The sequence below is a fragment of the Boeremia exigua genome (genome assembly GCF_020726555.1).
Source record: "Boeremia exigua strain MPI-SDFR-AT-0100 chromosome Unknown C7974scaffold_5, whole genome shotgun sequence".
Taxonomy (NCBI): Eukaryota; Fungi; Ascomycota; class Dothideomycetes; order Pleosporales; family Didymellaceae; genus Boeremia; species Boeremia exigua.
The window spans coordinates 2,464,109-2,479,977 of record NW_025763522.1 but is presented as its reverse complement, the minus strand read 5'-3'; the positions used below and the strand labels follow the sequence as shown (position 1 = coordinate 2,479,977).

General features: G+C 50.6%; 6 protein-coding genes across 6 annotated transcripts; 1 reads left to right on the top strand and 5 right to left on the bottom strand.

Annotated features, from left to right (window-relative positions):
* Positions 1–157: 157 nt before the first annotated feature.
* On the bottom strand, positions 158–3,862 carry C7974DRAFT_471838 (uncharacterized protein; the record flags this gene model as incomplete). The annotated part of the gene is made up of 6 exons (XM_046146521.1): positions 158–183; positions 225–230; positions 401–2,174; positions 2,227–3,368; positions 3,415–3,445; positions 3,788–3,862. 6 exons carry the CDS (start codon positions 3,860–3,862, stop codon positions 158–160), a joined length of 3,054 nt encoding a protein of 1,017 aa, XP_045998547.1.
* A 655-nt stretch (positions 3,863–4,517) lies between these two features.
* Positions 4,518–4,949, bottom strand: C7974DRAFT_412747 (uncharacterized protein; the record flags this gene model as incomplete). Its single annotated transcript, XM_046143673.1, has 1 exon — positions 4,518–4,949. One exon carries the CDS (start codon positions 4,947–4,949, stop codon positions 4,518–4,520), a length of 432 nt encoding a protein of 143 aa, XP_045998546.1.
* A 799-nt stretch (positions 4,950–5,748) lies between these two features.
* C7974DRAFT_471837 (uncharacterized protein) lies at positions 5,749–7,225 on the bottom strand (the record flags this gene model as incomplete). The annotated part of the gene is made up of 3 exons (XM_046146520.1): positions 6,881–7,225; positions 6,477–6,828; positions 5,749–6,433 (listed from the first exon to the last, which is right to left on the bottom strand). Coding segments are annotated over exons 1-3 (1,356 nt in total), but the record flags the coding sequence as incomplete, so codon positions are not given.
* Positions 7,226–8,044: 819 nt separating this feature from the next.
* C7974DRAFT_412745 (uncharacterized protein) lies at positions 8,045–9,454 on the bottom strand (the record flags this gene model as incomplete). The annotated part of the gene is made up of 4 exons (XM_046143672.1): positions 8,045–8,369; positions 8,430–8,962; positions 9,029–9,211; positions 9,272–9,454. The coding sequence occupies 4 exons, from the start codon at positions 9,452–9,454 to the stop codon at positions 8,045–8,047; spliced, it is 1,224 nt and encodes a 407-aa protein (XP_045998544.1).
* An 842-nt stretch (positions 9,455–10,296) lies between these two features.
* Positions 10,297–11,274, top strand: C7974DRAFT_412744 (uncharacterized protein; the record flags this gene model as incomplete). The annotated part of the gene is made up of 1 exon (XM_046143671.1): positions 10,297–11,274. One exon carries the CDS (start codon positions 10,297–10,299, stop codon positions 11,272–11,274), a length of 978 nt encoding a protein of 325 aa, XP_045998543.1.
* A 174-nt stretch (positions 11,275–11,448) lies between these two features.
* Positions 11,449–12,456, bottom strand: C7974DRAFT_375812 (AAA domain-containing protein; the record flags this gene model as incomplete). Its single annotated transcript, XM_046140237.1, has 1 exon — positions 11,449–12,456. One exon carries the CDS (start codon positions 12,454–12,456, stop codon positions 11,449–11,451), a length of 1,008 nt encoding a protein of 335 aa, XP_045998542.1.
* Positions 12,457–15,869: the final 3,413 nt, after the last annotated feature.

Sequence of the window (15,869 nt, the reverse complement as noted above, 5' to 3'; positions counted from 1 at the left end):
CGCGTGGTTGTACCCATATTCGTACATGTGAAACGTTTAGTGATGGAATCGATCTGTCATTAGGGCTAATTCAGCTACTTACTATGAAGCTCTTATTACCGTACAGAAACGAGCTGCAAACCCATCTTGAGGATAGCTACATACGTCCTCTTGACGCTTACATCCCCGCATCGCGCCTTTGAACTGCAACCTCCACAGCTCTACTTGGTTTGGCGCTTACTTACTTGGCACTTTTAAGTTATTAGCAGTATTTTAAAACTTTCTTGGTAAGATGATGTTATTATTCATAGATATGGTCCTACACCAGAAAAGCCCTTCTAGCTACAGGAAGAGACACGAATTTAAACGATACAAAGGCTCTGTAAGTTACCTCTATCCCGAGCTGTTTGCAAAAGCTTACTTGTGTCAACGCTATACAGATATGCCTCGCCAATCAGCTCATACTTCCCCTCTGTCGTCGGTCTTATCAGATACGGAACACTAGCACCATCGACGATACAAATCGCATCACCCGCTTGTACCAGTTCCGATCCCGTGCCCAAAACATTATGCGTCTCTGTCCGAAGCACCCGTCTTGATGTATCATTTCTGCCAACGAAATATACGAAGGGCATTGCGGAGTAAATGGCCAGCGAGCACAAGGCGTGGGATGCTGAGTTATTGCTCGAGTACAGATCAAGGTCGTTCCGAAGGCGTGCGTCACCGCGAGACCATGGTAGCCCGAGGGCTGCGAGGTGACACTCTGTCTCCTTGATGATTGCTTTTATGAGCGGTTCAGGTCGGTTGGTTTTCTCGTGATAGTACTTGTCGTAGTCCTGTGCTGACCGGCGAGTGATTGGGAAGTTCTCGTGGTGGCCCAGTGCCGCGCTGATGCAGACGAATGTGAGCCAGCCTTTGAAACTCTCGTCGGTCAATCCGTACGGTAATGGCCCATCAGGTGTTGTGGCTGTTGCGTCTTCGATCAGTGTGCGCCATAGAGCTCGACGTCTTTGCTCTGAAGATAGCTCTAGCTTGAAAACCAGTTTAAGCCACCTCCTGAGTCCGGATAAGTCGGCACCTACATCGTTGAGTCCCGTGTCAGCCGTCTCAGAGACTGTGTCCCAGATGTAGGCGCGCACTAGAAGCTCATTCTGTGGTGTGATGCGTACTGTCGAGGTGTAGAGCGAGCCGTCTTCTTGGTCAAATTTGGCATCAAGAATCTGTACCTGCGTGTCGTGCAACGCATTGGTATCGATACCTCTAATACTGACAGGGGTTAGATTGTCCAAATCCGGTAGCCAGGATGGCAACCCCTTGCGCCGCTCGTGCTTGCTCTTGCCGCTCAGCGATAGCGCAGAAGGCCCATGCATAGCAAGCAGGCTCTTCCCAACTTCCAGAAACAAATCTCTCGCCGACCTTGTGTAGTCAGGTACAATGCTCCTTGGCCCTCGTGTTGTCGGATACTGTATTGAAGCGAAATCAAGAACAGCATAAACTTTGTCTCTCGCATCAGCGCACTGCTGATGCCGACTCAAGTTCAAAGCTGGCATCATGGACAGCCGGCCTTCTCGTTTGAAAGCCATCCTCTGTCGATGAAGGCTAATGGCTGGTATCTCGCTCAGATGTGGTTTGCCACTGAGGTATGCTGCTCGAGCATATCCAGTGGCGCAGAGATCTCTTTTAATACCAAACATGTAGCCAAAGCTGCCATCAAGCGATACAAGACGACAGGCTTCAACGATGATCGACAGGAAGACGAATAAATCCCAAGGTAGTAAGTATGGTCCACACACTACTGTTAGGTCTTTCGCCATGAAGACTTCTTGCAGAATCCAAGCTCTATTGAACCAGGCTCTTTGAAACAGCGGTACTCCAAGCATCCAATTGTCGATTCTCTCTTGTCCATTAGTGTTCAGCCAATCGACGGCGGCAAGCCTAATTTTCGAGCTTTGTGAAACCACAAGTCCAGCTACGGGATCCTTAACCAAGTCTTGCAAAACATCTGGAGGGATTTGGTCTGCCTCTCTAGCAAACTCCAATCTCCAAGAACCTTGCAGAATCTCCTCTGTATTGTCATGTCGATCGTGAAACTCTCGGCCAAGCCATATGATGACATGCTCTGCAGCTTGGAATATCTCACCCATCTGAGCGACTTGCAATGCTTTTTCTGAGTCGTCTGCTTGATTGATACAGATCTGGAGAGGTCGTTAGTAATTTCATATGGCTGTGACAAAAGAGCTCACTGACAGCATCTATCCAGAAATACTCGAGCTCAGTGACCTTAGGCCGAAGAACGGTGTTTTTGCCGTATACAGCACCCATTCTCTGGGAAAGGAATCGTTCAGTGTCTCGCCATTGAGGTTGATGGGAGTTTCTTGCTTCCTTGCGAGCAAGTTCTATGGGTGTGTCGCCCCACTCGTCGGTTGCATCCATGTCACTACCAGCTAGAACCAGAGCTTTTACAATGTCAACATGAGCCATACGAGCAGCATGATGTAGAGCGGTCCGACTTTCTCCATCACGGGCATGTATGTCGGCCCCTTCTCGTAGCAGCTTCTCCACCTCCACAAGAACGTTGTTCCACGCTGCTTTCATGAGAGCAGTGGACGCTGTGCGGTCTTGCGGCTCCTCGGGCACTTTGCCTCGAAGTCGGCGAAGCGCTTCGTAAAGGTTCTGCCCGATTTCCAGTGGCCGGCCATTGCAGCGGATCCTTACGTTCTTCTGATAGGTATCCTCGACCTTGGGGGCTGTTGGAGGAAAGGGGCTCCCCCATGTGTAAGACAGAGCAGCGAACTTTGGGCACGTAGCCATGTCGACTTCAATGATTGAGCATTCTACAATATCTGCGTCCTCACCTGGAGATGCAATTCGGAGCAAGCGAAAGTTACGTTCACTACACAGGGGTTCGTGTTTGAAGAGCGGCTTGTCTGAGATTGTTCGGGCTAGGAGAGCTCTTCTTGCTTCTATCGCTGCACCTTCATTTGCGTCTCTCTCCTGTCTTGCCATCTGATTCATGAATTCTGGCCCCGTGTGATATGACATTATCCCTGACTCTTCTCGCGTCATCGTACGGTCCAGTGATTGGTCCATGCAAGCAAGATAGCCACAGATGTTGGCAATGCGTTCTTCCAGATCGACAGATTCTTCGTGCCATCCGCCATCGGAGGTGTACAACCTAGCGTGGAGAACAGTGCCTTCCAGCCGAGTGTGACTGGCGGACATACTGTAGTTTCGGCCTTCCCACGCGAATTTACCATAATGATTGCCGATGTATTGATCCAGGTTCAGTGTGGTCTCCCTGTATTCTCCCGAGGAGGTTTCGCATTTGGCATAGAGGATCTCATCATGCAATTCAATATTGCAGCTAGATCTTGAGAAGTTCGCCATAGCTATGACGTAAAAAGGAGTGTAATGTCAATGGAACAAAGAGCTGACTAGGGAATGCTGGTACTTGCAATTGCTTCACCTGTTTGTATGTAGTAAGTTAAGAGAAGAAAGGAAGCAATAGCAATTGTCGAGGAAGAGCACAATACTTGTTTATTCTAGGAGCGCCACTATGCGGGAGGCCTTAGCAGATACCTGGATGATGTAATGCGATCGACACCCCAGGCATGCTTACGCCGGATGCACAGCCAACTTGGCATTCTCAAATGGATATTACAGATGGATAGGGTTCCCGGAAGCAATAAAGTCAGGAACTTTAGTAGAGCACCACGCGCTCGGCACGCCGCGGCCTATGCCATAGGCCAAAGAAGATGCCTCGAATTTGCCTGTATCTGCACTGCCACAGTAGTTGATTGTTACTGACCTGACCGGTAGGCAGGCACAGAACAACAAGGCTGCGTGACCCCCAATCAAGCCAAGGCATGCAAGTTCCCGTCATTGTCAGCAAGATCGCGCTAAGGCCAGTACATACCCTGGTAATCATCTCCTCCGCAGCGCGCACACCTACCCCGCTATATACTCCTCATAACGCAGCAGGCGCGCTATTTTGTTGTTACGAGAGAAAGAGATATAGGGATAAAGAGCAAAGAACTATTGCTGCGAGATAAGAATGCAAGCTAGCAGATCCTTAGCTTTGCAGCCTCTTGCACCTAAATCTAACCCCTAGTCTTGTTGTAGAGCAGTACGGTGCACAGTAATGGCAGCGGCGCAGCAACAGCTACGAGCCCCTTGGAATCCTTTCTTAGTGGTTTTGAGAAGGAAGAGGAGAAATGTAGCAGCGCGATAACAAGTCTCCCATAGCACAGAATCTAGGATGATATCGAGAGGGTGATTCCACAAGTCAGATTCCAAGGGGTGGATTCAAGGGAACTTCAAGAGGTGTGGAGCGGATTAAGCGCGACAATAAGCACGATAGAACCGGTATCCATGTTTGTCAGGCAGCTTTCGAGGGATTAAGGTAGCGTAGAGGCGTGCGAGCCGCGCAGCAACGACGAGAACAGGCATGGACGCACGTTTTGTTGGTTTTAGGAGAGTGCAAGAGGTAGACTTGGAGTGCATTATCATAATTTGACTTGTGCTTCTGCTGCATTCAACTAGAAAAAATCCGTGATATCCACCTGGGTTGTTGCAATCAACTTCCAGTCAGCGAGAGCGGCGTCGCGGTGTATAGATGCGGTCGCAAAGTATTCGTCGCTTCCGATTGCATCTCGAAATGTCTTGATGCTAGGATATTTCACCAACGCGACCGCATCCCAATGCTCGTTGTCTTCACCAACAACTTTCGTGCCTTTAACACCCAAGTATGTCGATTCCAAGCCGCCGTGGGGACCTGCGATGCGATTGTATTCCTGAGCATATCTGACAATCCAGGCTTCTTGGCCGCTGCATGGTGCGTGGGGGCTTCCTGTTGGGTACTTGGCTTGGTCATGGAAGCGAAGGAGATTGACCATAACCACAGGCTTGTCTTCCGGGTAGTTTTTGGGGACGTTGTCCAGAAGGTGGCGCCATTGTTCTGTTTTGGACATGTTGATGGTAGGACGTGTTTGTGAAGTAGTTTGTTGTCGGACTGTGAGATAGGAGAGCAGGTTCTCAATGAGCTTTAAAGCGATGTTGGATAGGACAAAGCTGAGGCCACAAGTTGTGCAATAAACCTTCCAAGATATTATAGAATGCTGCATACATGCAGATCGTTGATCGTCGTGTGGAGTTTGAGGTCGATGGGAGATTAGTGATGTCTCAGAGATTAGTGATACTATAGTTGTTCGGACCACATGCACATTGTGCAACATCTGCTCGGCCACACGTATGGCCGCCTTGATCTGAATTGACATTTTGATCAGTAATTACGCAATACATGATGGTGGACAGCGAATGTTCAAAAAGGTGATTAGTGAATGGCAGATATGCGGTGAGCCACCTATCCTCCCGGTACAAGCCTACGGGTTCGTGTCACAATCCATCTTACTTTCCCTTTGTGCGGCCGCTTCAATAGTATTTTTGGATTTCGAGGAAGACTTGAGGCTCTAAAAGTACATCCTGGACTGTCCAGTGCGTGAATCACAGTCTCTCGTACTCCGCACAGTCCTGAATCAGGGTGCCATCTTTGAGCTTCTCCAACACCGATGCGGTCCTTTTTTTCAGCTCCATCTTCTTGTCTAACAGCTCATTGAGCGATAATCCAGTGGAAGACATCATGCCAACACTGGCCCTACTGATTTCTGCCATCAGATGCCATTTCAGTATGCTAAGTTCCCTGCCTGCCTGAATGCTCGCCTCGCGCTCCAGGTATGTCTCGCTGACACGCCATCCGCATGACGCTGGAATGGGGGGCCTATTCGTTATAAACGGCGCGATGTGGTTGTAAGCCAGTTCCGAATTGGGTGCAGGGTCAGGATGAACTTTTGGCGTTGTCTGACCTCCACAAACGGATATGTACAAGGAGCGACAAGAAGACGGTAAATTGGCAGCAACATCGGCCCAACTATAACCGAGCGTACCCAGATAAACATACCTAAAGACTACCCGCTTCAGCTCCGGCTGCACTCGAAGAAATTTGATTAGCGAGGGTGCATAGAGTATCAGGGTACCAAACTGTAAATGCTCGAGTCTGGGAAAAACAAAGGTGCCTGTTTCACTGTCTGGATCTTCGCCCCAAAGGTTTTCCAACAAGTGTTCTCCCCTATCAGGGAGATGGTAGTGAACACGGAAGAAGTTGTTAAACTCTAGCTTCCGTAGTGTATTCCGAGCACAACGGAAGAGAGTGCGTAAGGATGCGGGACCACCACTGTAATTGGCAAGCATCTCTACTGGGCGGTACAGGTCTAACGATAAAGAGGTGAGTGCGCCAAACAGGTGCTGCACAGCCGGAGTCCGGGCAATGTCACGCCCTGACACGGTCGGAAGAAGTAGGTGTTCGATGCGAATACCAGCTTCCTGGACCGCATTACCCAGCGTCTCGAGATGTGCGTTAAGGATATCAAAGTCGGAGAACTGGCCTACAACTTCCTCACTACTTGCGTTAGCGGAGACAGTGCCGGGTTGTGGTGACATACTCGACGCGTCCCTTTATTCCATGTGCCTCAAGCTCACGTGTGGAGTCCCATTGCATGACCTGCAGGCTGTGTAATTTAGGCATTTGCTTGAACATACGCACCAGAGCAGCGTGGTTAGCATGATTCCTCTGCTCCTGCTCCAGAACCTTGGCATCCCAAAAAAGTTCCGCTTTTGAACTCGCTTCGCGTTCTGCTTCGGGCCTGTTCCGTCTTGCTTCTACTGCCCGCCGAATCCCAACGGACCCCCATTCATCGTCCGAGTCCCACGCATCGGACCCGTCGTCCATTTCGTTCTCGCTGACCTCCACATTGATCTGCTCTTCAACCCAGTCGCGATACTGGGGCCAAAAATCTACGCTAGCGCTTCAGCATACTCATATAGACCTGATCATAAGACAACATACTGGCGACATAGACTTTCGGACTGTATTGTAATGTTTTGGCGTACTTTGATATGCCCAGCCTCATCGCCTTGTCGATCGTTGTTTCCAACGAGGCCAACTCGACAGGTCTCGTAAAGTTTGTGTAAGTCGAGTCGACGGGAATCCGAAGCAGAGCATGCTGATCGCTGACTTGGTCGTCCCCGTGAAATGTGAGGGTCTCGAAAAGGAAAGGCTTCGCGGAGGCAGCTAGTGAGACACAGGTGCGCGAAAGGGCGAGAAGGTCAACACGCGAGAGGTATGAGCAGACCTCGGTCTGTAGCTCAGCCGGTAGCCTCTCCATATTTTGTTAGTGTATACGTAGGTTGGAGGACGCTCAGATGGCTGGTGGCGCTGAGTGGTAGCGCCGTCTTAAGACAGTTAGCGCAGTCTTCAGGAAGGCAGCAACGGCGGTCGCACAGACCTGGGATCCTTGGCAGCACTCCCTCTTGGAACTTCCTTACAAAACAAATGTTGGTCGTCTCGTCATGTCGGCATGTTTCCTTAGGGGATTGTCAGATAGATGGAAGAATGCAGGTGCCTGGACTTGTGCACGGCTGGATACGTGACGCTAAGACAATTCAGAGGTACCTGCATTGCATGATTCATGTTGAAGAACAAAGTAAGAACGTCACCGGGAAACGCAGCTGTACAGCTGTCGCTGTTACTGTGAGTGCAAAGACACATGCTTGTCAGCAGCACCGAATGTGGTATGTCAAAGGTCTTTTCCAAAGCAGACATGGAAGTTCAAGGCTGCCTAAAGTTGGAAGAGCAACCTTGGTAGACGCGAAGATTGCTGTGATTCATTCAGATGCATTCAGCCATCGGAAGCGCGGTGGTGGTCTTATAGTTGCAATAGAAGCTGTAGCGCTACTCTTTCACATTAAAGTGGGAGACTTGGACCTTTCCAAATTTCACCTACTCAGTATTTTATAATACAAGGATCCGTCGCAAAGGGATAGGTCAGTAAATGAACGTGTACGAAAGAAGCCTCACCACAGTATGGCTGCACCGTTGAAGACATGAAGTGACGCGCCTGCGTTAATACTAGAACACTTCCGCCACACGATTGCACAGTGAAACAATTTACGGGTCTTCACAGGACGCCTATCATTGGCTGAAGCGAGTCCGATGTATTACTATGTACAGTTATGCCTCAGAGTCATCAACCGACGCATCCCCCACCCTCAACTTCTTGCGCAAGCTCTTTGAGTCGTACTGCTTGAACGACTTGCGCTTGAAACCATCCCGGAGCCGCCAGAACTCCTGGTCATCCGCGGTCGTGCCAACCGGCATATCTTCAGGCCGCAGCGGAAACAGGCCCACAGCTTGATTGGGCAGCATGCGGAAACAATACAGCTTCTTGGAGACACATCGGCTACATGCAAAGTTGGGGTCGCCCCTTGACAGGTAGCAGCGGTAGTCGCCGCGACACTCCATGCACTTCGCCCGCGGGACCAGCTTCGAGTGCCAGCTGTCGCCGTTCTGCTGGGTCACGAACAATACCTCCAGAGCAGCTCAGACGTCGGCGGACAGGTTGGCAAAGGGAATTGTGACGCCGTTAACGCGGGCGGACACGTGCGTGCGGAGGTCTGCAACGGCTTGGGGCCCTTGGTCAAGCCTGGGGACTGGCTGGCTGGCAGGTGTCGGCATAGGAGGCAGCGCAGGAGGAGCAAGAGCATCCGAAGCAGGAGGGAGGACAGCAGCAGGACGAGCAGGCGGGGGCTGGAGGTTGACGGAGAACACGCTCTGCATTGACCTGAACTCTTCTCCAACCGCCTTCCTGAGTTGGCTGCGTTGACGGATGTCGGCGTTCTCAGCACGCTCGAGGCCCTCAGCGTAGTTGCGGTCGAGGCCCTGGATGTTGTTGTTGACGGTGGCTACAGCGCGGTGCACGTTGCGGTCGATGATGTGGTGGGAGGCGTTGACGACTGCAAGTGTGTTCTGGACGTCTCGGTCAATGGTGGCCAGCTTTGCCACGACCTGGCTCCGGAGCCAAACTTTGTCGCCAAAGTATTGGCTGTTCTCGTTGCGGAGGGTGTTGTTGACCGCAAGCGTGTCTGTGAGCTTTTGTCAAAGCAGCGCCAGCTTGTCGTCAGGCTCCTTCACAGCAGCTCGCAAATTTGCCTCCACGTTGCGGGCACCCTCCCCCCTTCGCTGCTTAAAGTCGACGTCAACCTCCAGACGTGCGACTTGAGCGTGGGCAGTAGCAATGTTGTTGTCACTGCGGCGCGAATTTGACTCGTGGAGTTGGAGAGACCGGTCAAAGTTGGCTTGCATGTGAGCGATGCTGTCGTTGTAGATATCGTCCAGCTGCTAGTACATGTTGGTGAAGTTTTCACGCGACTGCTGGAGGTAGTCCTGATGAGCTTTGACCTGTTCTTGATAGTACTCGATGTGGTGGTTACGGGTGCGAACCATCTCCTCGAAGTTATCGCAGAGATTCGTAACGTCGTCAGAGCACTCCTCGGTAGTACGTGCGTACAGTTCCGCGTTGAGTGAGGCCAGTTTAGGGAGGCCAGCGGGAGCAGCGGTGGCGGGATCGGCGTTGGGCGGCATCGTGGAGGTTGTCAGGTGCCTAGGCGAGCGTCAGCGCAGTTCATTTGTGTTGGAAAAAAATTAAAAATGCGTTCCCGTCACGAGATGAGGAGGATGCAAAGATGGCTGTGGAGGAAGAAAAACGGGCAATGGGGGAGTTTTGAGGCTTCATATATCTGTGGGCGTCCGCCGAGCTCCGTGAGGAAGTCACGATGGAGGCAGGCACGATTGTCAGCCACACAGCCAGGACTGTCTCGAGCCTCACTGGATACATAGTCTGTATGATTAGTCTCCAGCATGTCCATAGTATGACTTGATGTAGCAGGCAGGGTTGGCAAACAAAATGGCTCTGTTGAACACGAACGCGCGGAGCTTGAGCTCACTACAGAATATGCTGCAAAAGCTGCGAGAGACGCCCGGGATAACAAGAAAACAACTTCAGCCACTAGATAATTAAATACAGCATCACCAAGCCAGGTCAATGTTGAGGTGGAAAGCCTGTGCAGTCTAGTCGACGACAGGATTGCGAAGATCGGGCAGCTGGAGGAAACGACGTCGACATCGAATCTGAGCACGTTCTTTACCATGGAGCAGCAATTCCAACAGATGCATAAGCTGCAAAGAGAGTGGCGAAGGAGGGATTGTATGGATGTACATGACAGTCAATTTGAGTTGTTTGTTCCTGCCAAAGACGTCACTGCAGTGTTGGGCTCACTTCACCGGTCAGGTATATAAGCAGCCACCCCTCGACTCTTACAACCGTAGCGGCATCTTTCCACCCACCTCGAACTAGCGACGAGAACGCGCATTTCAATTTTTTCAATACGGCCTCTAAAGCACACGCTGACTTCACACAGGTCAACATGGTCTCTACTCGTCGCCAACACGCCGCCGCCGCCAACCCTGCCAACGCCGCCCCTCCAACGGATTCACCACAATTGCCTCCCACTGTGTCTTCCAGTGCGCCCAGAGACGCGAGGAATAGCAAGAAGCGTGCCCGCACGTCAGAATCCGGGGCCTCCTCCCAGACTGCCACCACCACAGCTAGCTTAAGTGCTGAGATTTTGGGCTTGCGTGCTGAGATAGATCACCTCAAGACGCAACTTGACGAGGCCAACAGCAACAATAGCGCGCTGATAAGGTCAATGGCCTCGATTTCGCCCATCGCCGAGACACAGCAAGCCAACTTCGACCGCCTCACCCAGAGCCAGGAGCAGATCATCACCAGCTTGCGAGATATCAAAATGGGCCTCGAATCGCGCGTCTCTCTCAGGGCCGAGTCAATCCAAGGCGGTGGAGCTGAAGCCAGTGGCCAAATCGAGAAACTCCAGCTCGACCTCGCCATCGCGACACAAAAGCTCTCCCATGCTGAAAACGTGGATCGCATCAACAAGATCGCTCACAGTACCCAGCTGCAGTTAGCCAACATGAAGGCAACATCTGCGCGAGAGGCTGAAGTGGTTGCACGCGAGCATCTTGCAGCCAAGGCTGAAGAACTCGCTACATCTACCGCTGATGTGAGAAGCCTGCAGTCTGAGGTGGAGCAGTTGAAGCAGGAGAACGTCAAGCTCGCTACGGACAAGACGGATCAAGCCCAGAAGATGAAAGAGAAACAGGACGAGTTGAAGAAGCTGACGGCAGAGTTGGAGGAGGTGGAGAAGCTGAGAAGGGAGACAACGGCGAAGATCGATCAGCTCATGAAAGAAAAAGGAGAGGCAGTGGAGAGTCTGCGACAGGAGAAGGAGGAGAGGAAGCAGTTGAAAGAGAAAGAGGAGGCTAAGGCGAAAGAGGCACGTCGTCAGGAGATGAAAGCTATCGCAGAAAGTATGGCAAAGATGTAGTGCTACAGTGTTCGATAAATCTACCTCCAATTTCTGATTTGATACACTACAAGGACCTTCCAACTCATCAAAGTACTAGCTGCTGAAGCACTAGCTGCTGGTTAGCAGCTGTGGTGGCCGCATACTCTATCTGAGTCCAGATATCGTCAATGGCAACACGGGCCTGATCCCACTTTATGACCTGTGATAGACTGTTCCGAACGTGGCTGACAAGTCCCAGCAGCGGATTGGTGCCCTTTTTGACAGGAAAGCGCTTGTTTCCATGTTGATCCGTGGGAATATCGTAATGAGGCTGCTTATCATGCTGGCAGATGTGGACGCGCTCTTGCCAGAACGATGCATTGCCTGCAACAATGTAGATCTGCTGGGCCCGGGTGATAGCAACGTTAAGCCTCCGCATATCTGCAGCATGCCCAAGGGAACCTGTCTGTTCTCGAACGCTGCAGAGAAGTGCACGATAACGACAACGTTCTCTGCACCCTGGAAGCTGTCGACTGTACGTGCTTGGATATTGCGACCTAGGAATAAGAGGGCTTGCTGTATTTTAACAGTCTGAAATGAGTACATGCTGATGATGGTGGTCTTCTCCTCGTGAATGCCAGCGTTGTGCAGGGCGAGGGCAAGCTGGATCACTGCTGCTGCTCCGGTTGGGTTCCAGATCATCTCTCCAGATGACTCGTTGCTGAAAGTGTCTTTCAAGTCAAGGAACCACAGTGCACCGTGACTATGGCTGGCTGCATGTTCCCATGTATTCTTGAACATGCCGTTGAGCATTCGGTGTATCTCAACGTCAAACAAGCGGTCAGCATCATCGTCCGCAGGAAACTTCCCAGCTGGGTGGCCCGACACCATCTTTCCATGGTAGATGAGCTTGGAGGTGGCGTCGACAATCTCAGGATGGCTGCGGTAGTTGCGAATCAGCTGCACAACAGGACGAGAAGGGTATACCGCCATGTGTCGTTCCAGTGGTTCTGCAGTCCATACGGACTTGATAGCCGGGAAAAGATGACCGGTCCAAGTTGCTTGGTGTCGCCGCAGAGCAAGACCGCCTTTGGCTTCTGCGTCATGAATGGGAGGAGGAAATCTGCCTCTTTGGCCGGGAATAGCTCGTCGAACAGCAAAGCATCGCTTCCGAAAGTCATTCGCTTTAGGCAGCAGACAATGGCAATGGCACCAGGCCATCTATCTGCAAGGTTCCAGTTCAGACATGTAAAGTTTGAGAGGAAAGATTCGAGAAAAGCAGAGCTAGAACAGGAGAAGTGTGAGAGTTGAGTCCATGTTTAGTGGCCAACTCGACAATTTATATGTGTGTTTCGCGTATAAGTGTAAGAAATAAGAAAGAAGAGGGCAGTGGTTGGTAAATATATATGTTCAACATAGAACTTCGTGAGATTGATGTCTCGAGCGACATTTAGTAAGAGAGAACTAGAGCAGGCCAGGCCATGACGTGAAAAATGTGGTGGTTCAAAGCGGTGCAAGTTGCACAGGCACGGAGCGAACCAGGCGGATATAGCGACGCCTACGTAATAATAGAATAAGCGTTGAAGTTTTCGGTGAACTTTAGGGGACAAATTTCAGGTCAGATCTTGTGCTGTAATGTGTCAACCTTGTGTGACTTTGAGAAGAGCAGAGAAGAGCAGTAGGCCATACCAGGTGCTCTGTGAATGTTCAAGACGTCGATATCGAGAGCGGCATACAGCACAGCAGCCCCCCACCCCATGGCGAAAGAAAAGACTTTTTTGAGAGTGTGCAAGGTATTTATAGGATCAGGGATGGCCAGCGGTATACGGCAATTGCCATGAAATCTGTGGTTTGTACAAACCTTGTGCACAAACCTTGGAAATCCGACTGGGTTCTTTTAGAGGAGTGGATAAGTCCTCACAGCAAGCATCATAGCCGTTTTGCAAACTAATTTCAAGAGGACCCACTACTGCATGTCCTCGGTATTTTGAGAAGGATATGGACCAGGGCCGCAGTGAAATGAAAGGCCATGGCGTTAGGCAGATTGAACTTCGAGAATACGGAGGTGCTTAGAGCAAGAGCAGCAGCTGACGACCGGAACGGCAGGGGCAACAATAACAGCGGCAGTCATGGAAGGAAAGTCCAATATTTCTGAAAGAGAGTAGGGAAGGAAATTTGAGGCGTGAATTTCGAAAGGCTGATTTCGAGAAAAACAAAGAAAAGCAGCACACCATTTACCGCCAGGAACTTCATTTCGGGAGGGTAGAAAAACCAGCGGTAACAGTAACACCCATGCCATCTGTTCTGCCATTTGGAATTTCATGCGGATGAAAGGAGAAGGACGGCACGTCAACAGACTGCTGGCGTGTTCGCATCCAGTTTTTTGGGGACAGATCTTGATTTCGAAACGGGACGCAGAAGAGCATACGAATGGCGTCTATGACATTGGTAAAAGGACGTGGGTAATTCAAAGGTCAATAGAAACAGCCACACCCATGCGGCGGCGGTAATGGTGTTTCAGAGATAGCAAGAGCCAGACTAAAAGCCGGCAGGCGGATTCTAGAAAGGAATGGGTTATAGCAGAGAAGGTCAATGCACCGCAAGAGTCTTGTCTTGCAAACTGATTTGGCAAGACTTGGAGGAGGGCAGAGCAGGAAACCGACAGCCATGTAGATACGGAAAGTGCAATTTTATGCCGATGACGAAAAGCAATTTTCGAGCAAGAGACTTCTAATGAACAGAGGTACAGGTTCTGGCTCGTTGATTTCATATTTTTGATAGTGATGCAAATTGAAATTTGATGTCTGGTCCCATAGGAGAACAGGAAAGCAGCCCGCCACCACGCCATCTTGGGCCATCGCACTGAATTTGAGAGCATACGTGGTACTGAAGCAGGCTAGCACCGCACAGGGAAGCAGCCATCAGAAGTATTTCAGGCCGTTTCGGGAGGAAGTAGATGTGACAGACAGTTGGATAGAAAGCAGTTCGAGAGTGCTTGGGTAATAAAGCAGCTGCGTGACACACTAGCAGCTGCAGCCCTCCACATCAAAGTCGCTTATGCCTTCTTTTTCGATTGAGAGATTTTGGTCGATGTAGAAAAATTGAGACAGCGCCAGCACACCATGTTTGGTCATGGAAATGGTTCCGAGTGTTTGCAGAGTGACAAAGTAGAACGGACCAGCACAGAAAAGCAGACATATGCAATGCGTGTAGGGTCTTCAGTAGGAGACCAGGAGGATAGATAAGCAACATGCCCTCACGCCATGGTTTAACGATGTTCTGATTTCGATGGTGTACACATAAAGAGGTAGGCAGAGCAAGGCAGGCCAGGGCTGGAGACATCCATCGTTGTTTCCACGTTTTCAGTCAAAGGGTTTTCTTTTGAAAGGAGGAGTGGAGTCGATAGTAAGATACTCTAAGGGTAGTGAAACAGACATCGATGGCCGGTTCGGTAGCTTTAGCCAGAGGTGGGATACCGAGAATGAGGAAGGAGAAGGAGCCCAGCACAGCAGCAAACATGCATTACTCCGTCCAGCTTTTCAGTACCTGGGAGTCGAATTTCAGTGTATGGAATGACACTTCAAGAGTGCTAATTTGGAGCAGAGTAGCACAGAACCGCAGACATGAAAAGCTTGTGGCTTACCCAGTAGGATAGGATTGCGGCAGACAGGGGTGATAATCTGAGGGCGGCAAGGAGCAGAATAACCCAGAGAAGCAGACATTAGCTGTTTTCCAGTCAATTTCGGCTGGAGGGGGATCTCAGCATTCGAGTGACTCCATTAGCATAAGGACTTCAAGAGTGAGGATCGAGCAGAGCAGCACCGTAGCAGACATCTAGGAACTGCCAATCCAGTTATGCTGTTATTCAGCAGAGGAAGATTGTAAGATGGCGGGTGCCAGCAGAACAGAAGCGCAGCGCGCCTCCAGGCCATACCCTGAAGACTCACTCTTTTCGAGTACGGGTTCAGAGCGACACAAAGACGCACCCACAGACATGAGTTGCTCATGCTGGCTTTCAGTACTTCGTTGGGAGAAAATTCGATCGACAAGGCAGTAGAACATATTCCAAAGGAGCCGCAGCAGTACCGCGGCAGACATGCATCGGAATCATCATCTTTTCGATCATCAAGGACAAGTGCCGTTCTTTGGTGCAGGAAACTTCGATTTCGCGCGGATACCGAATGTGGCAGGTGAAGGAGCAAACTAACGCCGGACAGCAGCAAGTATAAGCTGATCCTTCCGAGGTTTCAGTAAGAGTAAAAGTTTGGTGTGGCACATGATTCCGAGAGTGACAAATACACAGCCCCGCAGCCATGATGGCTTGACATAGTCCTTTCGACGAGAGTAGGGTTTCAGTGCATGACATGAGATCTTGAGAGTACCTGAGTAACACAGGAGCAGCGCGACACAAAACCACACACATAGATCCGATACTGGATCTCTTTGGTTTGGGTTTGAGATCGCAAAAAAATGGCTGAGATTTTAGTGTGAGTAGGAGCTGAGCAGCGCAGAGAAGCAAACATGAGGTCGATTGAACGCCGTTTTGTTTCAGTTTGAGGAGGATTCAGGAGATGAGTGGCTGATACAAGATATCTTGAGAGTAACATAAGAGTAATGCGGCACCAAGCCGCACA